Source organism: Primulina huaijiensis, chromosome 17, assembly GCF_012295235.1.
Source record: "Primulina huaijiensis isolate GDHJ02 chromosome 17, ASM1229523v2, whole genome shotgun sequence".
NCBI lineage: Eukaryota > Viridiplantae > Streptophyta > Magnoliopsida > Lamiales > Gesneriaceae > Primulina > Primulina huaijiensis.
The window spans coordinates 2,604,173-2,630,452 of record NC_133322.1 but is presented as its reverse complement, the minus strand read 5'-3'; the positions used below and the strand labels follow the sequence as shown (position 1 = coordinate 2,630,452).

Genomic DNA, 26,280 nt, shown 5'->3' with positions numbered 1-26,280 from the left:
GAATCGAAAAATATAAAACTAATATTGAGATTTATTAATATTTAAAAAAAAAAACAGATACAAAACCAAAATTTTGATCTTCTATTTATTTTCAACCCTTAAAATTGAAATGAGTTAAATTTTGATTATGACAAAAGGTAACGAAATAAAATAGCGTCCTCTTCCCGGAACACAATCTCACCCTCTTCCTCCCCAAATCATTTCCTCTTTCCCCAAATTTGCATCACGTAAGCTATTGCTTTCCTTCGATCTTTCTTTTACGTATTTCACCAACGTGATTGTTAATCGTAATCGAGTAAATTGCAGGTTGGAGTTTATAATTCGATCTCTCTCTCTTTTTTTTTTTAATGTCTGCGTACCTTGTATGTTACAAGAAATTAGACGATTTGATCCGGTTTTCATGGTTTCTTATGTTAAAATGAAGGATCGTTTGAATTTACAACGTAAATGAGATTTTTTTTCCTGTGATTTGGATGGAATTATTTCGTTGGTGTGAATCTTTCCCAAAAAATTTTGATCCATGGTTGCGATTTCTCAAGATTATTTATATTCAGAAAAGGTTATGATTGTTTGCATGGTCAATCATAACTGGTCAAAGAAGTGTTTTGTAGATCATGCCCAACACATATATACTTTTCTTTTCAGTGACTTCAAATTTTATTTGAATATTACCTTTTTCAAATGCTGCAAAATTGTTTTGACGAGGAGGAGAAAATTATAAGGCAAATATGTGAATGGCTTGTTTCATTGCTTGCCTGAGTGAATTCCCAGTGCACCATAGCAAAGTCTTTTACTTGATGTGGACTTAGCCTGTCAATTGGTCCTTACATAATGCACGTGTGTGTTCCCGCTTCCCATATCTTATTAGTTGATAGATCATTTGTCTAAGGAGCGCAGTGGTTCTGCAACTTTGAGACCCACAGATTTTCCCATTTTTTGCTTTGTTTATTTTGCCGAACTGCTTTAACACCATGGTGCTCTATGTCACTGTATTCTTTAACACCACAGGTATTATTATCACTTATCAGTCCTTCCTTGGGAAACTGAGTCATTAATTTTGTGGGTGTAACTAACAGCGAATATGGGGTTGTCATTCACCAAGCTTTTCAGTCGACTGTTTGCCAAGAAGGAGATGCGGATTCTTATGGTAGGTCTTGATGCTGCCGGTAAGACCACGATATTGTACAAACTCAAGCTGGGTGAGATAGTGACAACCATCCCAACTATTGGTATGATAATAGCCAATATGACTATTTAACATTATGGAACCTTCTGATCATGTTAGCTTCATGTTTATTGTGTCATTTTTAAGTTTATTTTCTTTGTGTTTTCTTCCTTGGAATTATCTAAATATAAAGTGATTCACTTTCTAATTGTCAGTTGACATCCTGTTATAGGATTCAATGTGGAGACTGTGGAATACAAGAACATAAGCTTCACTGTCTGGGATGTTGGGGGCCAAGATAAGGCATGTTGTGTTGTAGCATGTTTTTGTTAGTTCCCTTCCCCTCCCCCCCCCCCCCCCCCCCCCTCCTCCTCCTCCTTTTTCAAAACCGTCATACGCGTGTAAAGTTGTGTATGTATGCAAGATTAAATTTAGATGGTATTTTGTACATGGGTTGTGAATTGTATATATTTTCACCCGTTCTTGATTTATCAATCACACGAGCTTAAATCTTTCGACCATCATAACTCATAGCCCGCCTCTCTATGCATTTTGATTTCCATTTATCTAGATCCGGCCATTGTGGAGGCATTATTTCCAGAACACGCAAGGGCTGATCTTTGTGGTCGATAGTAATGATCGAGATCGTGTTGTGGAGGCTAGGGATGAGCTGCACCGAATGCTGAATGAGGTAATCAAACTTTTTTATCTAACAATTTCACCTGTATTAAGTATCTCAATGGTAGGCTGCCTTACTGGCTGGATTGTATTATCTCGTCAACTATGAAGCAATCACACTCACCCATCCCCTTAAATAGTGGCAGACGCATAGCTTTAGATTGAGTGGGGCATAATGATGTGATTTTAGGAGCAAAGATGTCTTGAAATTTTTTTAGTTGTATAATAGTGGATGTCAGATTTTTAGTTGAGGGAAAGCGGGATGCAATTCTCCCAGCCTCTTTTTCTGGTAAAAAACTTGAAAATATATCAGAAAATATAATCTATAACTCTGATTCTCTAACCATTTGCCTAGTATGCTTGGTTGAGGTGAAAAAAAGATTGAAAATTCTCTTTACAAATTATAGAGAGTCGTAGTACAAGTATGGAAACTTTCATCATCCATTAATTTCAGCAATGATGTGACTGAGAGCCCTGGTTACCCTGTAGGATGAGCTAAGAGATGCAGTGCTGCTTGTTTTTGCAAACAAACAAGATCTTCCAAATGCTATGAATGCAGCTGAGATAACTGACAAGCTTGGACTTCACTCTCTTCGTCAACGTCATTGGTACTCTTTCTCCCTCTCTCTACAAAAACACATGTTCCCCAGATGTGTCTAAATTTTGGCTGGCCTATGTGCACTTAACAACATCATGGTTGCAAATTTGAAGGGAAATAAAATGCATGCGCACATGAATATATTCGTAGTCAACTGATGGAGACTTTTCTTGATATTTGGTTCAGGTATATCCAGAGCACTTGTGCCACCTCTGGTGAGGGCCTTTATGAAGGGCTCGATTGGCTGTCCAACAACATCGCTAGCAAGGTACAATCCTTCATTTTGCTCAGGGGCTGATTTTACTAGTTTAATTGTTCTTGTCATGATTGCATATTCTAATTTTTCTCGCGTTTCTTTATTTGAATTTTTGTGACAGGCTTAAGAAGAGATGATGGAAGAATTAATGGACTCTTTGCTATCTTACTCCTGTTCAAGATATTTGCGTACTCTCTTGCTTTCTGTTGAAATGATTATCGTGTTTGATCGTTTATTTTTTTTGAACAGATGTGCATCTTTGTTGTGACTTGTGTAGGTTAAGATTTCACTTTTGTTGTTTTAAGGTTTAAGCTATTATGCAGTTATTTTCCAGAAATAACTGTACATCTATTTTCATTTCATCATTTTGGTTATTGAAATTAATGCTTGATATATATAGGCTGTCCGTATCACCTCGGGGACTATTTAGTGATTGCACAAAATGTTTTAAAATTTTGAACAAAAATATTATCAGTCAGATTCCTCGGCCGGCTTATGTCATTAAAAGAGCTGATTGAATTAGAAATCAAAATTTTAGATCAAAGGTCGGGCTGAAAGCAATTTAAGAAGAGAGTGGGCTAAATTATTAAGATGGTTTTGCACGTATCATCCACTCCAAGTAAATGTTTTCACCCAATCTTCTGAAAAACTTTCCTCCTAAAACCTATGTGCGAGGATAGCTTTGCATAAATTTTGAATATATTTTGCATTTTTTTTTATCATTTTAAATGAGTAGATTGGGTCGACAGAATTCCGAGTTGGCATGAAAGTTTTTACAATTCAAAGATGAAAAAATATAGGGTATTTTTTTCTCCAATTAAACTACTCATCCTTAAACGACTTTCCGTTTGTCAAGCAACACATGAATTACACAAAACAAAGAGTAAGAGAAATTCGATGCTTTAAAATAATCGTGGATCCAATTGTTTGTTTGGCCAAATGTGGGCTGTTGGATGTACAACGGTTTCGAATTTCCCAAGAATAACATAATTTTACTGCATAAAATCGTCAAACTTCTGACAATAAGGATCAGCTAGTATTTCATGTCAATGCAAACTTTACTCTTGAAACTGGACGACAAGAAATGAAACGTAACAAAAAAAGATACATTAAAACTTAAGGAATCAATGATGCCCATATGCTATAGTAATTCAATTTATAAGCATTGTTAATTGGGACAAGAAGAAAAAAAGCCAGGAAAATCGGTCATAGAGTGAATGGTGATAGTTTTGCAGCCAGGTATAGAGGTGTGAAAAGTTCCGTTTTCTTATCTGAGGACTCTGTTAGAGCTAAAGGAGAAGCTTTCTTCACCAGCTACAGTTGAATTCAGCCTCCCAGCAGCCCACCCGTTATTTAGCACGCGGACAGCAGCGCGAGCTGGATCACCAGCTACACGACTGCCTTCGACTCTTTTGTCATATTCTGGAGTACCATTAGCTTTTCTCTCTTTCCTTCGCTCCCGCTCATCATCTCTCTCTTTTCTCAGCCAACTCTCCACAGTTCTCTGTAAATTCATAAACACAAGGTAGCAACTATCGGAGTAAGAACGCGCTATCATGAAGCATTTGATATTTTCCACTTCTGGAGACGTTATGAAGAAAATCAATAGAAGGTACAAGATACATGATTGCATCATTATCGGTTTTTATTTCAGTTGATAAATTAATCAAGAACATAATTTTATTCTTGACATTTGTTCTTGTTAGAATGCGGCTGCTGACTTGATATGTATTACGAGAAATGACCCAGTTTTTCACAAGTTTGTTGCGGTGTTTCTGAAATGCTTATGTCTCAAAATAAAACTTCACATCAAACCACTACACAGGAAAAACAACCAACTACACATTGACATGTCTAATATGAATGCTTTAGGTGTCCGCACGGTTTTTGTACATTAAATGAAAAATAGAACTCATAATTATTTGCAAGATAGTACAAATTAACAAAAAGAAAATTCAACTCTTGACTTATTATCTTACCCCAAGCACACAAGTACCCAATATGACTTAGGAACTGCTCCATCCCTGACCAAAAACTCAAGTCGAAGTGCTTTATTTTAAAAAGAAAGCAACTAACCATCAGTGACAACTTGCTAATCTCTTTGATTTTATTCATTGGCATCACTAGCTGCAACTTCCCACGAGCCACATAAGCCTGATAAAAATTCAAGATGATGCCCAACACTTGACGTATATCACTTATAATGCAATCAACATTGAGAAGTAAAATGAAACTTACGATATGTGATGGCCAGTCCTCAAGGCCATCAAAAATATGTGTTGCATAGATTATTGTGGCACCCCGTTCTTCACATTCTTTCTTTAGAAATCTTAGAAGGTCAGACCGTGCAAGCACATCTAAGTCAACCGTTATTTCATCGAGCAATAGTACCTAACCACAAGAAGCATAACCAAACTGGCTTGAAGTAGAGGCAAATAGACTCATTCTAAGTTTGGAAACCTGGGACTTTTCCCCCAAAAAATATAATAAGTGAATACCTTGAATGGCTTTAGAAGGCCCATACATATTTGAACTCTTCTTCTTTGACCATCAGATACTTTATGCATTCTCCAGGACAAGTCAATACCCAACACCTACACCAAAAGAACCAACCATTTCACTTGTGACTGTACAAAATGTACTCCATGCGGTATCGAAACACAGTGCAGAATGTTGTATAAAATTAATACACATGTTGATTATGTTGAATTTTAATGATAAATAATGAGACTAGCTATGTTCCAGGATATCCAATCAATATAGGTCTGATCACTGATGTATGGTTAACATTTATTAAAATAAGGAGGAGATTGATTCCCATTATTTGGGTGTGATTGTGTTATCCTAGTTGCCCAACTATTTCATATTATTTTAAAGTCTCTAATTTTCTTTCACATATGCATACAGTGCTGATGGTCGATTCAAGGTTGGCATGTTGCAATTAACATCAAACCCCAATATATTAACATGGTCCACGTTTTCAGGAGACAAGGCTTGATTCAGTGAATGTTAAGTCAATGTCAAAGAACAATTTTAAGCCTTCTGTGATGCCTTAGCTATCTTTAAAGAAAATGAGTTCTAAACAACTGTAGCAAGAAGTATTTTATGGAACAGTGACAGCAAACGCGATCGTGGATGAAAAAATTGATATCAAGATTTAAGGTCATCATTATGAGTAAAAGGGAGCAAAACCAAAAATAAAGAAAACTCTTATACCTTAATCAATTCTTCTCGTCTTTGGGGATGGATACCTGCAACCCCAAATATCATTTTCTCAGCAGAAATCTCCATCCGAATTGGAACCTCAAAACCAGCAAAAGCAACTTCTCGTCTCCACTAAATAATAAATATATTTTCACTACAAACCATTTCAGAGTCACATCCATACAGTCAAAACTAAAATCATTATAATCAAATAACACATTATTCACTTCATGTTAGGATAGTCAAAATCCTTCAAATTAAGCCATTGTCAGCATTGAGAAGTGATTTCATGATAAACGATGAAATAAAAAATTGATAATTATCCTTACACGGGGAATGATATGGAAGAACTGCAATTTAACCAGAAAAAACCACTCACTAATAGCCAATATATAACTTGGTACTGCTTACTTTCTATTAAACTAAAGAAGACACAAATAATCAGCAAAAAGACACTCCAAACTGTGAAGTTGAAAGTAAGTTTCCACGAGAGTGAGACTAACCCATCCTCACTGTGTTTTAATACTCCATCTCTTGCTTAATCCTCACATCATTTACTACCCAAAAATTGCATTTCTATAAGCAGCTGTAATACAGATCATCCTGACTGATGTTAACCACTAACATGATAGTGGAAGGAAAAAATAAGATTTAAAACCAACCTCGCCACCAAGATAAGAGAGGTCTCCTGAAGCCGTCAATGCTGTGTCATGAAATGCAGATCTTCCGAAAACCTTTACCATATCTTGTTCTACCATGTGCTTCCCACCAATTATTTTCAGTAAAGTTGTTTTCCCTGATTAAATTACATACAATAAGAATCAAATGTTTGCAAGATTATAAAATGACCACAAGACGAAAAAATGCAACAGACACATGAAAGAAAAAGAAGAAACATAAAAAGTCTCCAGAAAAATAACTTTTTCGCGGAAAAACCGCAATCACATCAGCGTTTATTACATAATCGCAAATATGCCACACCAGATTTGTTTACGTGTTGGCTGACAGCCACTGGATCGTAAAAAGAAATATTCATTTCATGATTCAATAATGATAATTCAGCAGTTGGCAATAAACATTTTGTAATAAAAAAAGAACTAAAAAGAAAAAGAGGAGAATTGACCACCCTGTATTAAAATGAGTACACATATAGATGAAGTTATAATTAATAAATACTTGGTTGTATTGCTTTTTGACATTTTTTGTGACTAAATTAGTACAATCAGTAGGTTGTTACCCAATATGAAAGGAGGCATAAGAGGAGAGGAGAGGAGTTTCCATGGGGACTACTGCTTATTGTTATTTCATCAATGTAGCCAACGCCCAACAGTACATTTAACCCACGCAGTAAATCAACAGTTTGGCTATTAGTTTCATACACGACATTATGACTATCATGTGCATTTCATGCTAACAGGCGCTGCTGCTCAATTGCCCATTTGTCAACCGGTTCATTGCAAACTCTAGAACCGTATCAAGAAATTAAGGCTAATTCATTGTGATTGCTTATCCTAGTGATAACCAAACAATCAAGAATCGATTTTTACTGAATTATCCGAATTAAAAGCAAAATCTGAAAATCCTCAGTGAAAATAAAAAATACCCGCGCCATTAGAGCCAACAAGAAGACAACGATCGCCGGAGTGGAGAGTGAGAGAAAATTCATCGATCAAAGGGGTGGAACCTGGAGGAGGATGGCCGTCGATTCCTGGGTAAGTGAAGCTGAGGCTGTTGATCACCACCGCGGGTCGCGAGTTCTCCTCCCGTACCGCCATTTCTCACCTCGATCTAGCTACATAAAAATCTTAAAGTTTCGCTCCACATTTCCCCTCAATTGCTTTTTAGGACCCTGGGGAAAAAATCTCATTTTTGGTCCCATATGTACAACTATGTGTGATTTTGATAGTTTATGTCAAATTTTAGTTTTCAATATTTTATATTTATATTTTGATCATTTTTCGTGATGTTGATGTTAAAACAATGAAAAACTCATCTGTAATGTTATGTCAATATTTTCGATTAAAAAGACTAAAAATTATCGAAAATCGAGAGACAAGTTATTAAAGCTGAAGTTTAATAAAATAAATTATCAAAATTACAAATTAATAAACAAATTTTCCTTTTTAGCAAATAAAAAGATAGATTCTATTTTACTGTAAACATCATAAATGCTAACTCGACTGAGAATTATACACACCTACAATAGAGGATTATAATTCAAAAATTACTTATAATTTTTCCAATAAATCTGAAGATATTAGGGTGCTTTTTCAAAAATGTTGTTATCCAGGGATTATTTTGCAATTACTGAATCTTCGCCTATTTGTGCTTAATTAGCAAGGAGCTTCCTTTCCATTTTCGTAAATTCAAGACTCCAAGAGAAGCTGCTCGGTCTACATGTACACATAAAATCTGATCAAAAAATTGGAAGCTGAATCGAAGATCTCCACCAAATTTACTATCAGCCGAAAATGGATCTAAATCCTGTAAGTTTTCGTAATCTGGTTTACTTTCAAAACGAATATCTTGAACACATGGTGTGTTTCTAACTATTTATTTGCGAGTGTTATAGATGATTTAGTGGTTAATTCTATTATATTTTGTGATTTGGTAATCATATCGACTACATTTGTTGAATCAAACTTAGGGGATCTGATTTTTTTTTATTCGGTTGGAACATCTTGATTTAGAGATTTGATTTGGCTCGAGCTTGTTTATTTGGGATAATTTTAGAAGTTGAGATTTATACTGGGCCAAATGATGTAGTGAGCGGATGGAACATCTTGATTAAGTGATTTGATTTGGGGATCCTTTGTTTAGTTGGTCTTAGCTGCTTTGCCTGATAAAATTCCCTTAATTGATGCTTTTCTAAGTAAATTCTTGATGGAAAAAATTCTGCTCGATGGCTTGGTTACACAAGTGCGTGAGATGGCATTTGAAGCTGCAAGTTCTGGCGTTGCTATTAAAGTTGTGGCTATCCAACAATATTTTCATTTTTCTAAAAATGGCATTCTATCAAAAATGTATTCGATTTTTGTTATAGATTTCTTGGCCAGGCCCATCTAAGCTTTCAATATCCCTTCTCAATTCTAACCAATTAAGTAAATGAAAACTAGGTATGTACTGAATTTGATTGAATTTCTTTCATGTTAATGTCTTTGACAATACAGTCGTTTCAAAACTTTATAAAAGACTAACTCTGTGTCTAATTTTATGTTTAGAAGCAAATGCTCATATGTTGATCTTTTTTGTATGAGAAAAACAGTAAATTTATGTTGTACCTGTGTAATGGAACTTTTCCAGTGTGATTTTTCTAGTATAAGAAGAGTTAAATTTAGTCTTTGCCTTTGATTCTAGAGATTGCATTTTTCTTATCTTAGTTACCTTGAATATCTCAAGATAATATAGATATGATATTTACATAAATAAAAACAAAATAACTTCTTTCTGCTCTGCGCAATAATGTTAAATAAACAGTGATGGAGTGCTCACCTCTTCTTTTTTTTTTTGGTGCCCGGTGCCCAGCCGCCAGGGGAGAATTATGCTCATCCAAAGATATGCTTCTTCCATGTGCTTTTCAAGGTTGAACATAGTTTCCGTTTGTCACCTTTTTTATATTTATGATTTTAATTTTGTTTGTTGATTTCCTGATGATAAAAAAAAAGTTTCTGTTTTGACAGGCGGCTGCTTTGGCATTTTATATTCTTTCTACTCTTTTTTTTGATAGTTTTGTCATCATTTTTGTGGTGACTGTACTTCTATCTGCCCTTGATTTTTGGGTAGTGAAGAACGTAAGTGGACGCATCTTGGTGGGTCTTAGGTGGTGGAATGAAATAAATGACGATGGTGAAAGTGTGTGGAAATTCGAATGTCTTGACCAAGAGGTGAGGCATCTTATGTGCGGGTTTACATTTGATCTTTCCTTCATTATTTTAAAAGTTGTATTACAGTGCATAATAAATGTTTTTGCACCCCATATATCCTCTCTTTCTTAGTCACTTGCTCGGATGAACAAGAAGGATTCATGGCTGTTCTGGTGGACCTTGTACCTCACAGTAAGCAAATAATTTTAATTAAAAATTTTGAATCGTTGAAATATCATGTGGTCGCTGTAACATTGCTAAGCATAAAGCATAAACAAAAGTATTCTGCCAACACTTGGTATATCATCCATTTTCTTCAAAAGCTAAGGAATTTAAACTTATTTGCCATCATGGTGGACTTCAAGGTTGCTTCTATTTTTACTTGCTATTTGGTCTCAATTGTTTGTCATTTTGACAGCATTTAGAGAAGCCATTTCCATTTGATATCTTGAAATCCACCTAAAGCATTGCCTTTTCTTTGTAGGCGGTCGCATGGATCTTCTTTGCCATATTCTCTGTCATTAGGTTTCAAGCTGATTATCTTCTTGTTGTTGGTGTATGTTTGACACTGAGCATTGCCAATATTGTTGGATTTACCAAATGCCGTAAAGGTATGTGGACTTACTGACACGCATCTCATGTTTGGTTCTTGTTTTAGTTTCGATTGTTGCATAATGCATAGTATGGATCTCAAAAGTAACTTAACTATAATGTCCTTGATTTGGGGGCAACAGAATTCCATTACCTCACTTGAGATAATAACCACGATATTCCAAATTAATTTTGGATTTGACCTCTTTTAAAGGTTTTTTCTGGAGATGACCCTTTGCTGCAAATGTCTTACTCACTGGCTAGTCATAAAAATGTTCCATCTCTCATTATTAAATGTGACGTTTTTTGGTGTTCTGTCCGAATTTCAAATTTGAGGGGAGAAAATGCTCGTGGCTCATGATACCCCTGCAACATCAAGCTGTCATCTGTTAGTTCTGTATCATTTATACAAAGAGCCAACTAACATTTTCATTGGATGCACATAAATGACTCACTTGGTTTTCCAAGGGATCTTTCATTTTGAAACTTATTAGCATGGTGCTCCTTGTTTACATGATTTTGCTATCGATGCAAGTCTCGTTGTTTGTTACTTTGCATTAGTTTGGAGCTAGTTACAATGCCGTACTTATGAAAAGGTTTTTACTTATGAGCCTTCGTTCATATCCTGGCGCAATGAAGAACTTAAATTTAATCGAGATAGCTTAGTATTACTTTTTATTTTGATTAATCCATTGATAAATAATACTTGTCTTTGATCTCCCAGATGCTAAGAAGCAGCTTCAAGCATTCGCTACGCAGACCATTGCGTCTCGATTCTCATCGACTATTCAATCCGCATTTAGCGTCGTTTGAATGGTTTATACATAATCGACGTGATGAAGAGAAATACGAGGTTTTGAAGAGTTGGTGGTCTATGACATGCACACTTTTCGTACTTCATGGTATAGTGTCGTTATATATTATCAGTAAGTGGAAGAGGATCTTGTATCGTTTCAATTTGAGACCTTGTTAGGGATCTAATTGTTTGATTTCTCTTGTTACTTTACCTCATTTTGCCTCATTCTGATAAATTTTTGTAATCGCAAGAACGTTTGGTGTATGTAAATGTAAATGTACTTCAGAATGTAACTATTACCAGGCTTATCACGTAAAATTATATGCGGTTTTGGTCTCATTTCCAGCATTTTCATGAATGACATTTTGGGAAATTTTTAGGAATAATACGAATATTTGATCTTTTTGTTTGAACGAGACAGAAGTTAGGGCAGCAGTTATGTTGTGGGATAAGTTTTACTTTTATATGAACGGGTGAGTAAAGATCATCGACAACGAAAAAAGTTCATCTATGACCATAAAGTAATCAAAAACAATATCATTCATTAAGTTTTTATCATAATCCAAAATGGAATTCGAATTCATTAATGACACATTAATGGCATGAGCGCACCGACGCACGCGGTTGAAAACATGAACGAAAGAAAGCTCAACAAAAGTATTGAAGCGAACAGTATAAATAAGGGTGTTGAATCATCTTCCCAATAAAGCAACTCGATCCTTCTGTACAGCTTGCGATAAATTTATGTCAAAGAGCTCACAGCGAATTGGCATTTCCATCTCATAAAACGGGTTCTTCAGAACATAATCGGTATATAGCTCGTAAATACATTTCAAGAGACCCTCCATATGCTGGACTCCAGGTTCGCAAACCACGAAGAATTTGGTACCTGAAAGAAACTAAGTGATTAGCATAGTTTTTTTCGCGAGGTGAAGATGTTGGTTTTGACAACATAAACGATTAAGAAACAAGTTTTGAATTAAGAAAGCTTTCAGGGTTTAGCAACAACATCCCCGAAATTTATCATCAATCAGAATGAAAAGATAAACATTACAAGAATTAAATTAATAGATAATGACTTCAATCTTCTTCTGTTCAGAGTCAACCGTTGGCAGAGAGGATAACAAGGAATATGCAGCTATTTTGTTCTGGGATCATATGTGACTACCCGTTATCAATCATTTGTTCGATGCAGGAGTTGCTATTTGATGCTTAGCCTGGAGCTTCATTTCAATAGACTATTTAACTATGTTTACTTCAGGTGTATCAGGGTGTTGATGAGTCATCATCATTCAGACAATTCGAATCAGACCGAACAATTCAGAGTTATCTATGCACTTACTCGACCAAGCAATTTCCAATACTATAAATCTGCCCTAATCTACACAAGAAAAAACACATCTCAGAAGCCAAATAACAACAGAAACCACAAAAGGAGATACCGACCGTCCTTACAAAAGATAAAGGAGGTAAAAAAAGAGAGTGTTTTCACACCAGTGAGAGATTGAAAGCAATGGAGATCAAAAGTATCGGCTTGGAGAAGCTCAATTCCGGAGCACCCAGAAACAGGGGAAAGCTGTTGAGATATGGCATGCATTGAATGCCACAAGCTTGCCAGTCTCAAACTATCGTTTGTGTCCATTCTTCCAGCTGACCCGTAATCCTTAAAGACATAAATATGCAACTTTTAATTCCTCTCTTGTATCGCTTACAATGCTTGACAAATCGAATACCGAGTTTTTACATGTCTGTGCTAACCTTGTAGAAAATAAGACCACCTGATTTGTTGATAATATAGAAGCTGTAAATCGCTGCCATTGTCTATGAGGTACTCCAATCGAGATTTAATTTCGGAATCTCGAATGTAGACTCCACAAAGATTGCTCTTGTGCTGAACAAAAATGAAACTGTGAATGGTAAGAGCCAACAATTGCTTAGGTTTTCATCAAGTTCAGAAGGCTAACAGGAAGACCACCACCATTAATACATCCATAAAACCTTCGTGAAAAATTCACCACAAGATTCCAGGGAGCACATCAAGTACTGTCGGTTGCCCGATGAATGAAGAAAAAATATTATAAAAATTCAGGTGGCCCATTTCCAATAACAATATTTCAGCTAACGAATAATAAAAAAGCAAACCCAGATTCCGTTAATCAATTTAAATCAATCAGATTAGCCACAATCGAAATCACTAAACGGCAAAAGCTCATACATTAATTCAAAAACTCGAAAATACAAAGATACAAGGAAAAAGATACCTATGGTCTCCGAATTCAGATAATTTTGGGATGATCTCGGAAGCTGCAAATGAGTAGAAATGGGCAATTGGGTAGGATTTGGGATTTTGGAAGTGAACTTCAATGATCAAGCGTAATTTGCCCCCACTCTAAAGCCTTGTTTGGCTGGGCTGAAATGTTGTTGTAAAAAAATATGATATCTATAATCTCTAACAAATAATTAGTAGTGGCTTTTGTGTATGAAAAAATAATAAATTGATTAATAAAAAAAAAAAATTTTATTCAGATTAGATATATATTTTTCTTTTAGTTAGTTAAAACACAAAAACATATTCTAAATTAATTAAAAATAAAATTTATTTTTATAATGAAAAAGTTATCATGCCATGACTTTAACCATCATCGAAACAACAATTGTGAGTGGAAGTTTGTGCAAACCATGGAAAATGGACTCAATAATTGTCATCTTAATGGACAAGTGATTCATTATTGTTATCTAAAGACTTGAAAAGTCTTCTTTGCTATAGTATCTCTTTTTCCAACCAAAAGTCTTATCATTCTTTCGATAAAAATAGGGTAAGACGGTCTCATGAATCTTTATATGTGAGACTGGTCAACTTTATCGATTTACAATAAAAAATAATATTGTTAGCATAAAAAATAATAATTTTTCATGGACGACTCAAATAAGAGATTTATTTCACAAAATACGATCTCTCAAACCGTGTGACACACATCTATATATATATCTTCAGTGCGTGTAAAGAAGCAAATAGCCTTTGATATACGCAAACATGAATGGCTTTCAAAGCACAAATCCTTCTACCATAACATTCAACCCCACAGTCTCCAAGTACTACATTACCTTCGGCGGAGCCACCATCGAAACCACCGTCACCGCCACAGCAACAACCGCTGCCGAATGGGTGGGTGAGATCACAGCCCTTTACGCTGGAAGCCCCATGGTGGTCGGTCTGGACATCGAATGGCGGCCACATCCAGTCCGATCGATGAGCAACAAATCAGCCACCCTCCAACTCTGCATCGGTGGAAAATGCTTAATCCTCCAGCTCTTCTACATGGATAAAATCCCAGAATCGCTCAAGAATTTTCTTCTGGACCCCAACTTCACCTTCGTGGGGGTCGAAGTGGGTGATGATATCTTGAAGTTGAAGAATGAATATGGGCTGGATTGCAGCAGCAGCAGGGATGTCAGGGAGGCGGCGAAAGAGCGGTGGCCGGGGAGGTTTAAACGGCCAGGATTGAAAGATCTTGCTTTCGAAGTGTGTGGGATGAACATGAGGAAACCCATTCACGTGTCCATGAGTAACTGGGAAGCAAGAGAGCTTAGTAAATATCAGATTGAGTATGCATGCCTTGATGCTTATGCTTCTTACAAGATTGGTCACAAGCTCCTTATTGAGGCTTGAGTTTGGTAAAATTAATGGATTTTAAATAATAAAAAAAAAACTATATTGTCTGCTAAATATCTCAAATTATGTATGAGAATGGAGAAGGATTGATTTTAAAACGAGAACTAATCACAATACAGTTTGATTCAATTTTATTTTGGTTTTTGGTTGTAGATTAGAAATATATAATTCGATATTGACATAACGATATCATATAAACTATGGTTTATACATGTTCATGCCAGAAGCAAAGCCTTATCAGATTAAAATACAAGTGATTTTGTTAGCAATCGAACGCTCAATTAATGCCTCGTACTGAATTTTGTATGCAATGTAAGTGTGGCTAGAAGTTATCAAATTCTATTTAAGATTAAGACCAACAATTCTCTTCCTATATATAATATTTCTGTTAAATGAACATTGGATTTAACTGACTTCTTTTTTATGTTCTTTCTACTATATTAAATAGATGCACTTTATTGGAAGAATGAACACAAAAGATACAAGATTAATACTTCTCTTAGAGCAATTGCTCTATGAAATTTATAACATAATGAAGTTCTCAAATTCAATGTCTTGTAAATGAAATATATCAATATAAACTTCTATTTTGGCTATAGTTAACATAAACTACGAGGCCACTCTTATAAATTTGAGGGCACCTCCACCTAATAGCACAAGCTTTTTAACCAAGTCGAGTTACTCGAAGCAACGATATGTGTGAAACAATCTCGTGTCAGTTGTTTCCTATAAATATCGCATCCTGAACTACTCGTAAAGTTACCGCTACTGTATGTACAGCATAAGCCAGATCTTCTGTGTTTGAGAATCTGGTTTTCATCAGACTAGAATCTGTGACTTGGCAAGCCTGCGGGAGCACTTCTTACGGCTAGAGTTACTCAAAGCACAGACGCAGGATTCAAGAAGATCGTAGTCTTCTTCCCAAAACAAAAGGGATGCCATTTCGGGATTATCCAGCAGCATTTTAGATGTCAGATATCCAGCGATAGACCATGTTTGGTATAGTCTAGCTTGCTTTCCGATGAACTTTCCATTCCTTGTGTCGTAATACTCAGGCCATTGATCTGTTTGAAGTCTTTTTTCGGCTAAAGTTATTGCTTCCTTGGCCAGTTCTGTCTTACCCATCTTCATGCATGCCAATGTGAACTGAGAGAACATATGTGAAGAATTCAAGAAAGGTTCTTATCGATTAACTTCAATGACAGTATGATACTCCCTCAGGAACAATTAAGAGAAATACGTGCACAAATTAACATGAATCTGGTATCATTAACATAACATACTCACAATATACGTTTTTGAGTTACACGGACCAAATATACAAGAAATCACCGTCTGAAGTTTATACCAATATTAACCTAATGTTTATGGGTTCTTTTCCTTCATTTTCGTAAAAAATCGGTTGATGTTATTTAATACCATCTGTTCATCAACTAAAACAAAATGAAGATTTGATAACTTTAGCTACAGGATAGTTTCCATTCGATCTAATATCTTGCATGGAAAAAAAGTTAATTTCCATGCTATTCTTACCTGCCATAGAAGTGTTGGCCAAGATCCACCATTATGGTACGACCAAGGTCTGCAAAATTCCAATAAATGACATTCAGGACATTATATTTTAGCCATTAAAATTTTCAAGCCCACTTCATGATACACATATGGACTGAGGTATACGTGTTTGTAATAGATAAACCTTCACATCCATTGGAAGTTCAAAACAACACATTACACAAGAAGTGGGAACTTACGTATTCTTTGGATCACTGCCAGTGATTATTCGCCATTCTTCTGACTCCAGAGCAGGGTAACATATCTTCAAAGGCATTTGACCAATAAGATCAACCCATTTAGCTTCTATAAGATTGAGTATAGCCTCATTTTGTTTTGGAGTACCCAAGGATGACACTATGGACCAGAGATTTCCAAGTGTGAAGAACCTGAAGTCCATGTGGGCTGGCTGCAGATTGCCAATAAGATAACCACCCGTCTCAGGAATCCAATGCATCAACCAATGAGGAATTTGTTCAGGGTATATATTAAACTTGTTAGTGGCTTCCATGGAATACTCCTCAGTCTTATATCGGTATATTTCATTAATTTTCTTCAGATCAACCCAGTAATATTCACGAATATGAAATGACAGCGCACTGAGCCTATTACTGACAGCCCTGACCAAATTTTTGGATCCATCATCTAATGTAAGCATCTCACGCGAACACCGAAGGGCTGAGTAAAACAAAGCCTGCAGTATGAAACATGTTAAGAGCAAACCTTTGAATAGTTGTTCCAAGGTTTCTACCTCTAAATTGTAGCGTGTAAGCATTTGCTTGGAATTTTTTTATAGCTTAATCATACACACTCTCCTATTGATATTGAAAGTAAATCACATGTATATGACAGTGAACCAAATATGCAATTTTTAGTTGATATCCGAAGATGAATTGAGCTTTCCTTCACCAACTTTAACAGCTAATGAGAATTGCTATCAATTTCTCAAAATTCAAATAGCTAGTGACAGAAAAGGAATACCACAAAGACCTTCGAATGACCAACAAAGTAAGAAAAACAGCCTGGAAGAAAGGCCCAAAATAAAAGTGGCTAAGATATTTATATGTAAATATACGAGAACTGATGGAAGAACTTACTTGAATCTCTAAGGGATGACCATGAATACCCATTCGTCGATCTATCATACAAGAGCCGTCCGTGACAAGCAATGAAGGGAACATATCGAAACCATCAGACAAGCAAAGGTTTAGAATAAGTTTTATCCCTGTCTGAACATCCACCCTTTCCTGTAATGCATAGTCACCAGTAAGCTTCCCATAAGCTCTCAACAAGATGATCCACCATAGTCCTACACAAAACTTAAAATATTAATTTTAAAGAACTAGCAAGTCGATTGACACAATTTACTGTTCTAATTCATATGCAGTTGAATTAAACAAAGCTCATTTTCATTAAAAAAAAAAAAAGGGGGGGGGGGGGGGGGGGATATTAAAATGAAACTACTAAGGGGCAGAAATAAGAAAAGAGATCAAATAATTCCACATATTTACTCGAACTCAAATGTGCAACTACTAATCACTAGCATTATGTAGAAACAGGTACCAGAGTCCACAGGTGCTACACGGCCAATAGCTGACTCTCCAAAATCGGGATCTAAAACTTCTTCAATCTTGTTATCATCTAAAGCTACAGATCTAACTTTAAAACTTGCTGGCATCAATCCCTGTCCAGGGCTGTAACAGTCCACTGTTTTCTCCCAACTCTAGTAACAAATAGGAGAACATTAGGAACAAGAAATATAAATGAAAAGAATTAAGTAACCAACTCACACCCCAAGTGACCTCCACAAAGATCAGTAAGATAAATATTTGAGTAAACCAAGATCTGAGCCTGAGCAACAGATCATTTTCGTATCTACCTCATTGGTTTCACGTTATCATCTGTTCACCCTGTAGTTGCTCTAAGAAAATGAATAGCACATTGTAGACTGAAACTTAAATTGAAATTGCAAAAAAGAGAAACTAGTATTGCATTTCTTAGCCAACATGCGTTTTTGTAAAGTTTAAAATGCACTTTAGTTCTTATCAACTGAAAACCTGCTGCACACACCAATATGTCAGAGTAAAAAATAGAGTAAAAGGTCTTCTCTGTTGCAATAAATAAGAAAAAGCATCTAAAATTGTAAATCTTCTCATGATTAAATTCATCCAATCTCCCAATCACCGAATTGGAATTCCAGAAAACTGATTGAGCCTCATTCCTTTAAAAATGGTTAGGTAAATAAGTTTCTTAACAATGTCCATAAACAATTTCACTGGAGGTTTCATAATTATATTCCTATGTAATGCCATCAGACACCAAGATTCAACTCCTCTGCCCTATTTTCTAGAACCCAATACCCCCTTATTTCTTCTACTCTTCGTTAACTTTCTATCGTTTGCATTTTGTAATCATTTGATACCTCTAAAAAATGCAAAATTATCCACTATGACAATTTACTTTCCATAACCTCAATCCATCGAAAATGGAGTCTTAGTAACATGACCAATTTAGGAGAAAAAACAGTGTGAATACCTGCAGCTGCAGGGTGTGAAGCAGAAAATTCCTCACGATCTCCCCTTCCCCCTTCAGCAAAAATGCGAAGGCTGACGGTACAAAATCTCTTATAAACACCTGATCATAGTTCAGAGGCAACTTGTCATTAGGATTATTGGCAGCCAGAGTCCCCACAGGACTCCCACAATACGACACAATGGCGTTCCTCAGCAGCCTCCACGCCTCCTTTTCCACCTCAGACTCTTCTTTACCTGCTCTCACACTCTTAGTTTCATCTGATCTCTCACTTTTTAAATCATTTTCAAGATTTTCAGATTTTATCTCATCTTCATTTATCGTTTCATTTGAATCCAAATCAATCTTCTCCACCGCCAACGGCTTGGCATTAAGCCCACCATGCACATAAATTCTCTCGAAATTCTTATCATTCACGTGTGTTTTAACAGAAGTTGACAAATCCCTGATATTTGATGCAGCACACGCAATCACAAAATGGCTTCTTGGGCAAGAATCAGGGCAGTGGGCGTTTGACAAAATACCCGACTGACCCCAATTCCTATTTTGGGAAGAACATGATCTCCGAGCATTGTTGAATATGGTCTTAAACCCGGAAAACCGAGAGGAACATGTGTGAAACTTGTGGGTTCTAAATTGAAAATTAGAACAAACCGAAAACTTGGAGGCTTGGGGAAAAGGAACAACCAAGAAAGGCGCGCTCTTACAAGGTAAAAAGATTCTACAACCGGGCTTCATGTTAAAAAATCTGACCGATTTCATTCCAAAACTGGTACTATCAAGAACCAGAGACGAAACCAAGAAAAAATCCGTCAAAAGATCGTACAATATGTACAAGAATCAAATACTACGCAACTAAAATCTAGTTCTTGGTCACCGTTACATATATATATACATATGCAAAACAAACGGATATAGGAAATGCGACGAGAGCAAAAATCGAGGAAACAATATCGGATTTCGTGGGAAAGAACTGACAGGAATTCTTGAAAGATGGACAGTGGTCGATTTTGGTGGCGCAAGCAATCCCTGTTATTAGACGGGCAATGGCGGCTTCCACAAGTGGGGTATCGTATTGCATTTCTTGCGCGTGATATTTTCCTATATTAGAATTTGGACGCCAATTTGGAATGTGTGGCTTTTTTTATTTGGGAATATCATTTCATTGGACATTTTTTTATTTTATAAAGTTGAGATTGAAATAAAAGACAAAGAATATGGTGCATTTGACATAAATGTAGGCTAGTAGGCTCACATTCTTACTCAAAACTAGTGCAAATTTTTTTCCTAATTAATTTGATTTTTATTAAAATAAAATTCATATCATAATTGTAGAAAGTAGTAAGGGTCATAGTGTAAATTTGATAGGAATAATATTAAAAATATTTTGTAATGAGAATTTTTTTTTGGGTAAAAAAAATCGACAAAAACTTGTGTGAGACGGTATCACGGATCGTATTTTGTGAGACGGATCTCTTATTTGGGTCATACATAAAAAGTATTACTTTTTATTATGAATATCGGTAAGATTGACATGTCTCACGAGAGACCTACTCAAAAAAATCTATCGTTTTTCTAAGTTTTGAGAAACATCTGATCTCTTAAAATAAAGTGTGTTAAAATCAACTTTTGTCCATATCTATTCTACCATATTTATTGGGTTCTTCTGCCGATTTATATTCACAATGAAAATAAATTAAAAACTTAGCACAATTAGGAACCTGGCCCAACTTGGCCTCAAGACTGGGCTGGCCATGCTTCGAACTTTGTTCCGGGCCTCGAGTACAAATGGGCCCACTGAATATCTTCTTACAATTAACAAGATTCAACACTACACATACTTTGTGAAACCTGAAAGACAACGTTTGGCTCATATGATAAGTAGAAGGTAAATAATGTATGATATAAAAATGATAAATGAATATATTTAACTCTGATGATTTATAGAAATCGAGTCGAACATTGGACGAAATAAAGATATGTAATTATGTAATGAGTCGTCATTTACACCAAACGGTGACAAAGTGTAAAAGCTTAAAAGATTATTTCACTTGTACATTATACGTGTGTGTCATTAAACTGATACTTGCGTGCGTGTGGATGAATGACGTGTGTTTTATAAATTTCTTTTTTTCCCCTAAAAAAAGAAATTTATTTCCATGAAAATGAAACAAACAGAAGATAAATAAGTCAAACAACTCTTCTAAATTGAAAATAATTTCGTGTTAAACAAAACTTCTATTTTAAATCGAACAACTCTTCTAAACTGAAAATAAATTCGTGTTAATTTTTGCATATTATTTGATCAAATTAAAAATAATAATATCACATGCAACGTGTGTGCATATTTTACTAGTATATATTAAATTTAAGGGCGTTATAGTGCCAAAATCCCGTTTCTAAACCGTGGTTGATATCCAATGTTATACGTGTATAGATAGATACATGGTGTATTATATATTGGTGAAGTAATCCTACCGACAATACTAGAAGTGGTCCTCGATTGAACACCATTACGACATTGAATTTCAGGATAGATTTCAAATCCAGACAATATAGGCAAAGGTGGTAAAAGATAGGCTCGAAAACTATTAAGGAAACGCACGTGTTATCTCGTGGGCTACACTCGAGATTTGTTGTGTGCTCGGGCCCATTTCATGTGTGTAGGCACGAACATCTTTTTATTGTTCATTTTCCAATTCAATGCGATTGCAATCGTGAATGCATCTCTCTTTGTCAAAACAGCAAACACTTCGCGTTGGGATTGGAGAGTGGGGCTACCAGGGCTGGCGAGGACGTTGCCACTCCAATAATTTTCATAAATGATTTTCGTGTGTGTGTGTGTGTGTTTTTAATGAGAATCGAACTCACAATTACTACTATTTGATGCCGACTATATATAAACTCTTAGACTAATATAATAACATGCAAATGACGTTATACAGATAACCTTGTAGATCAACGGAGAAAGTTTTGGTAGAAAGATGATATATTATGTGTATGCAATAGTTATATGGCACTTCGCAATTATATATACATATTTTTTCCCACGTAAATTAAGAAAGACATTTAAAATACCAAATATACAAAAAAAAAAATTACTCCCTTCAACAAAGATTGCATTTCCATCGACACACTAGACTTTATATTCGATTCTATCCCGGTCCAATTAGCACAAAAAAAAACCTTGTACGGATTGGGTAAGTTTAGCCCGAATTTCAATTTCTGATTTGTGTATCATAATTAAAACAAAATGTAAAAAAATACGTTTTAGAAAATAATCTAATAAATATTTTTGTTAAATAAACATATAAAGAACAATAAAGGGATGGTTTTTTAAAAAAAAAATGAGAATGTCATTTATCAAATATTGTCCTCACAATCGTGGGAAATAAAATTACATAATATATCTAAAAGATGAACCGTAATAAAAGGATTTGCATAACATGTGGCCACTCGAGCAAGAGAATGAGTCAACATATTTGCTTGTCTTCTAACATGTTTAATTTCGAATGAAAGATGTGCGTCGAGAAATTTACGACAACTGGAGATAATTGAGCCAAACTCTGTGTGGTCAGCAGTCTTTGAGCTGATCGCATTTACCACCGTATTTGAGTTGGTTTCAAATATAATATAATGGAGTTCAAGAGAGGTTGTCCATGAGATATCGTCAAGGAGGGCAAGTGCTTCGGCCTCCTTAACTTCAAACATTCTGTAATTCACACTTGTTTTGCTCACCATAAATCCCCCTGCCGAGTCTTGCACCACAGCACCAAAGCCAACAGCTTGATGTTCGTTAAACAATGCCGCATCGACATTGCACTTCACAGATGGATCAGAAGGTTTCGTCTATCGATAATCCGCATCCCGACGGGAACTTGAGGCTTGTCCTTTTGTAGAGTTATTTTGTGTTTGAGTCAAGTTCCATAACATATCATAGTCGAGTGAAACACTGGTTTCTGGAGGTCTAAACACACCGCTCCATAGTTTCTCATTTCGATAGCGCCATATGCTCCATAATGTAGCCNTAAAAATAAATAAAAATTGTGTTTGGATCGAATGATTCGTTTCAAATTTCTTACTTGCTTGAATAGACAAAATTAAAATAAATTTTTAATCCACTTCATATCAGGTCATATATGAACTTTACTCAATACCCGTGTCGTTTAGAACTAATCCACTTCATATCAAGTCATAAAATCCGATTCAAATTGTTTCAACCAGTACAACCTAATAAAAAAAATCGAATTATTTTAATAGTCCAAATATATCAAATAATGGAAGAGGGTAAATTTAAGAATCTATAAATTTTGTCGTTAGTTGTATCCATTAATTATGATGGCCCCCCAATATGGTCTAAGAACTGCAATAATTGGCAAAAGATGAAGAAGACAATGAGTGAAGATGAGATTTGCTTTCTTTTTTTTTTTACCCTTTTCCGATAAATTCGGGTTTGAGAATGAGCTGAAAATGTAAAACGTGGCCTCATCGCCATACACACAATCCACATGGGATCTTTTTAAACTTTGGACTCCTTGTCTTCCATGGAGGTTTCGAAAAAGATACGAATTTGAAATGATCCCAAATTTTAACTATTGAGTTACTTAATTTTGTTTAGAAAAGTATCAAAGAAATTGAAAAAAACTCATAGATTTGGAGGATTATATTAGTTCGGGTATTGATTGAATCGACTACCTTATCTTATAATATATATATATATATATATTGTATATAGAGAAATTAAAGCAAAATGTTTGAATCTTTTGGCACCATACGACATGTGCTCCCTTAGTGCGTGGGGTAGTCCTGGATATGTAAGCACATGACCAGAGGTTGCTATCCATTATGCTGTTCTTTTGGCGGATTTTGCTTACTTTCAAAGTTGAAGGCTTTGGCCATATTCACCCCCATATTGGCAATCATGCGTATTCAAGAACAAACTCAAAGGGATAGGAAATCGAGTGAGACGACTCGGTTAATACTTGAGATATAAACTCAAAGCCTTCGACCATCTCGGAAAGTGTCGAAAACCCGTCAATCTAATGGCTTGGTATGTGCCAAAATCCAGCATGGTTTTGTTAAGAGTTTTTAAGGGTAGGAAACCAAAATTTGTGGGCACATTATAAGAATGAATGACACTGATGGATGCTTTAAAAGTGATTATGAAGACCCCAAAAAAAAAAAAAAAAATTAGACCGCAATAAATAAATAGAAACAAAGACAAAATATGATCTCCATCATGCACCTTAGTCTCCGGCCACTACACATGGATTCGAGTACACGAGTGATGTTAAAGCCTGCCCCCACTCCATCAAATGCGATTGTTCCAACTCATACGTAAAATTATACGTCTCCCAACCAAAACGGAAATAGCAAAATCATACGTCGTTTTACGTTATTCATTTGACGATAGATCTAACGCGAGAGATGTTTGGCCTTCCCGATAAATTTCAAAAAAATCTTAAATTTGACAGGACTGTAACAAACTTTAAAATAAAATATCAAATGATCTTGAGTGGAAAAATTGTCCTTGTTGGAAGAACGATCGAACCGTGACGCTTGAGCTGTTATATGGTTTTAAAGATTTGAATTACACCATTACCACCGACTATTAATTTTTGGTATAGCGACAAACGCTCGGTCCTACACTAATTCTATTACTTAAATGAAGTAGAACATAATTCAAAAAGTTATTTGATGATTTTATAACATAAAATAGTATATGTGATACGGTCTCACGAATCTTTATCTGTGAGACGAGTCAACCCTACCGATATTCACAATAAAAAATAATACTCTTAGCATAAAAAGTAATATTTTTTCATGGATGACTCAAATAAGAGATCTGTCTAACAAAATACCGTTTCACACAAGTTTTTATATCGATTACTAGATCAAATAATAACTAAAAAAATCAATCATTTTTCATGTATTGAAATGTATAAAGTGACGTGAAAAAAGAAATACCATCTAAATTTTATTTTGCGGTAAGTAAAATTTGGAATGAATTAAATCTACACAATATAGTACAAAATATATTAATTTTGCTCAATTATTAACAAGATAGACTACAAGAAAAATAATTTAAAAAAGAACATTATAATTTATATTGTAGAAAATAAAAGGCAAGCTTAGCAAAATACTAAGTGTGGACCAAGCCAAGCCAAGCCAAGCCAAGTGGAATCCCCTACGACGTCGCGTTTAGTAGACCGGTGATGAGAGCCATAGCTTTGACTTGCATTTCCAAAGCCGCGACATAGTCCGTCGTCTCTTCTAGAAGGTTCGGCAGCGACAGCTTCCTGCAGCCGGGAACCAAGCGGCTCAAAGCCTTCACCTTCCTCTGCAGCGGCGGGAGATTATTCCGAGCCGCCGGTTTCTTCGATGCCGCAACTGGTTTAGCCGCCTTCTTGTGTCTTCGGTCTATTTGAGAGAGCTTGAAGCTGAGGCGGCCGGTGAGGATGGCGCGGCTCCATCGGGTCTTTCCCTTGGCGGAGACCGCTAGCACCTTGTCGGCGGCGTCGCGTACGGAGGAGGAATCGGGATGGCGTAAACTGCGGAGGGCATCCATGAGGTTGGAGGAGTATATCCGCTGCTCGGTTTCGGTTCTACACCTGGCCCGAGACGATTCCCTGGAAATTCGGCCGGACCCAGCTTTATTTCGCTTCTTACGAGGGAGGTCGGAGTTTGTATCGGGATTCGAAGTATCCGCCATAACAGATTCAGACTCCTCCTTTTCACGATATTCGATGCCACAAAACAAATGAACTGTAAGACAAAACAAAACAACACAAACCCATTATTTTATGGTTCTCTACTGAGAGAATTCACTGATCGAATATCACGAATAACAAAACCCAACGTCAAGAACATGCAATTGAACAGAAAAAAGCTGTACAGTACCTTATGTGTATCTACAGAATCAACACCCCGCTAAGAGAGGTGGGAGGGTTCTGGTATGGAGGAAGAGAGAGGTTTGATATTATATAATGGTGCAAAAGGCAGAGAGAATGGAGAAACAGTGTAGGGAGGCCATCTCTGCTCGCTCCTCATTCATTCATTCGTCTATTTATTGCACTGCACATATGCCCCTTTTCCCCTCTCGTTTTCGTTTGCCGAGGTAACCATTTTTCTTTTTTGCCTTTTTACCCATTGCTTCTTGTTAATATTGAAATTTTAACATAACTCCATTTTAAAAACTAATTTAAAAAATAGGATTATCTAAATCTATATATATACAATTCTCAAAAATTTTATTTAATCGATTTGGGACAACTAACTCCTCTCACGTCCAAGAATGAACATATTAAACGTGAAGTTTACAACAAATGACTCAATTATAGGCAGAACGGGTGTTTCAACAACTATGGACAATC

The 26,280-nt window shown here is 35.8% G+C and overlaps 7 protein-coding genes across 10 annotated transcripts; 3 read left to right on the top strand and 4 right to left on the bottom strand.

Annotated features, from left to right (window-relative positions):
- Positions 1 to 81: 81 nt before the first annotated feature.
- LOC140962766 (ADP-ribosylation factor) lies at positions 82 to 3,092 on the top strand. Of its 3 annotated transcripts, none has more exons than XM_073421747.1 (7): positions 82 to 227; positions 1,077 to 1,229; positions 1,398 to 1,468; positions 1,737 to 1,856; positions 2,333 to 2,451; positions 2,628 to 2,709; positions 2,819 to 3,092. In XM_073421747.1, exons 2-7 carry the CDS (start codon positions 1,082 to 1,084, stop codon positions 2,822 to 2,824), a joined length of 546 nt encoding a protein of 181 aa, XP_073277848.1. In that variant the 5' UTR covers positions 82 to 227; positions 1,077 to 1,081; the 3' UTR covers positions 2,825 to 3,092. The 3 variants fall into 3 exon arrangements, with proteins under 3 accessions (XP_073277848.1, XP_073277849.1, XP_073277850.1); XM_073421748.1 differs by having other exon boundaries at positions 103 to 227; positions 1,009 to 1,229; XM_073421749.1 differs by having other exon boundaries at positions 144 to 306.
- On the bottom strand, positions 2,859 to 7,757 carry LOC140962765 (ABC transporter I family member 20-like). The gene is made up of 7 exons (XM_073421745.1): positions 7,505 to 7,757; positions 6,564 to 6,697; positions 5,914 to 6,033; positions 5,196 to 5,291; positions 4,936 to 5,088; positions 4,774 to 4,851; positions 2,859 to 4,201 (listed from the first exon to the last, which is right to left on the bottom strand). The coding sequence occupies exons 1-7, from the start codon at positions 7,674 to 7,676 to the stop codon at positions 3,965 to 3,967; spliced, it is 990 nt and encodes a 329-aa protein (XP_073277846.1). The 5' UTR covers positions 7,677 to 7,757; the 3' UTR covers positions 2,859 to 3,964.
- Positions 7,758 to 8,227: 470 nt separating this feature from the next.
- LOC140963613 (Golgi apparatus membrane protein-like protein ECHIDNA) lies at positions 8,228 to 11,490 on the top strand. The gene is made up of 6 exons (XM_073423005.1): positions 8,228 to 8,387; positions 9,427 to 9,483; positions 9,582 to 9,785; positions 9,897 to 9,956; positions 10,249 to 10,375; positions 11,080 to 11,490. Exons 1-6 carry the CDS (start codon positions 8,373 to 8,375, stop codon positions 11,166 to 11,168), a joined length of 552 nt encoding a protein of 183 aa, XP_073279106.1. The 5' UTR covers positions 8,228 to 8,372; the 3' UTR covers positions 11,169 to 11,490.
- Positions 11,491 to 11,673: 183 nt separating this feature from the next.
- LOC140962408 (uncharacterized) lies at positions 11,674 to 13,603 on the bottom strand. Of its 2 annotated transcripts, none has more exons than XM_073421282.1 (4): positions 13,413 to 13,603; positions 12,910 to 13,042; positions 12,646 to 12,814; positions 11,674 to 12,040 (listed from the first exon to the last, which is right to left on the bottom strand). In XM_073421282.1, exons 2-4 carry the CDS (start codon positions 12,967 to 12,969, stop codon positions 11,844 to 11,846), a joined length of 426 nt encoding a protein of 141 aa, XP_073277383.1. In that variant the 5' UTR covers positions 12,970 to 13,042; positions 13,413 to 13,603; the 3' UTR covers positions 11,674 to 11,843. The 2 variants fall into 2 exon arrangements, with proteins under 2 accessions (XP_073277383.1, XP_073277384.1); XM_073421283.1 differs by having other exon boundaries at positions 12,910 to 13,058; positions 13,413 to 13,572.
- Positions 13,604 to 14,125: 522 nt separating this feature from the next.
- Positions 14,126 to 14,880, top strand: LOC140963086 (3'-5' exonuclease-like). The gene has a single exon (XM_073422313.1). The coding sequence runs from the start codon at positions 14,186 to 14,188 to the stop codon at positions 14,819 to 14,821; it is 636 nt and encodes a 211-aa protein (XP_073278414.1). The 5' UTR covers positions 14,126 to 14,185; the 3' UTR covers positions 14,822 to 14,880.
- Positions 14,881 to 15,313: 433 nt separating this feature from the next.
- On the bottom strand, positions 15,314 to 19,985 carry LOC140962874 (alkaline/neutral invertase A, mitochondrial-like). Its single transcript, XM_073421933.1, has 6 exons — positions 18,911 to 19,985; positions 17,939 to 18,098; positions 17,473 to 17,684; positions 16,576 to 17,069; positions 16,358 to 16,406; positions 15,314 to 15,970 (listed from the first exon to the last, which is right to left on the bottom strand). Exons 1-6 carry the CDS (start codon positions 19,667 to 19,669, stop codon positions 15,644 to 15,646), a joined length of 2,001 nt encoding a protein of 666 aa, XP_073278034.1. The 5' UTR covers positions 19,670 to 19,985; the 3' UTR covers positions 15,314 to 15,643.
- A 4,937-nt stretch (positions 19,986 to 24,922) lies between these two features.
- LOC140963081 (transcription factor bHLH149-like) lies at positions 24,923 to 26,033 on the bottom strand. Its single transcript, XM_073422308.1, has 2 exons — positions 25,808 to 26,033; positions 24,923 to 25,672 (listed from the first exon to the last, which is right to left on the bottom strand). Exon 2 carries the CDS (start codon positions 25,617 to 25,619, stop codon positions 25,095 to 25,097), a length of 525 nt encoding a protein of 174 aa, XP_073278409.1. The 5' UTR covers positions 25,620 to 25,672; positions 25,808 to 26,033; the 3' UTR covers positions 24,923 to 25,094.
- Between the last annotated feature and the right edge of the window lie 247 nt (positions 26,034 to 26,280).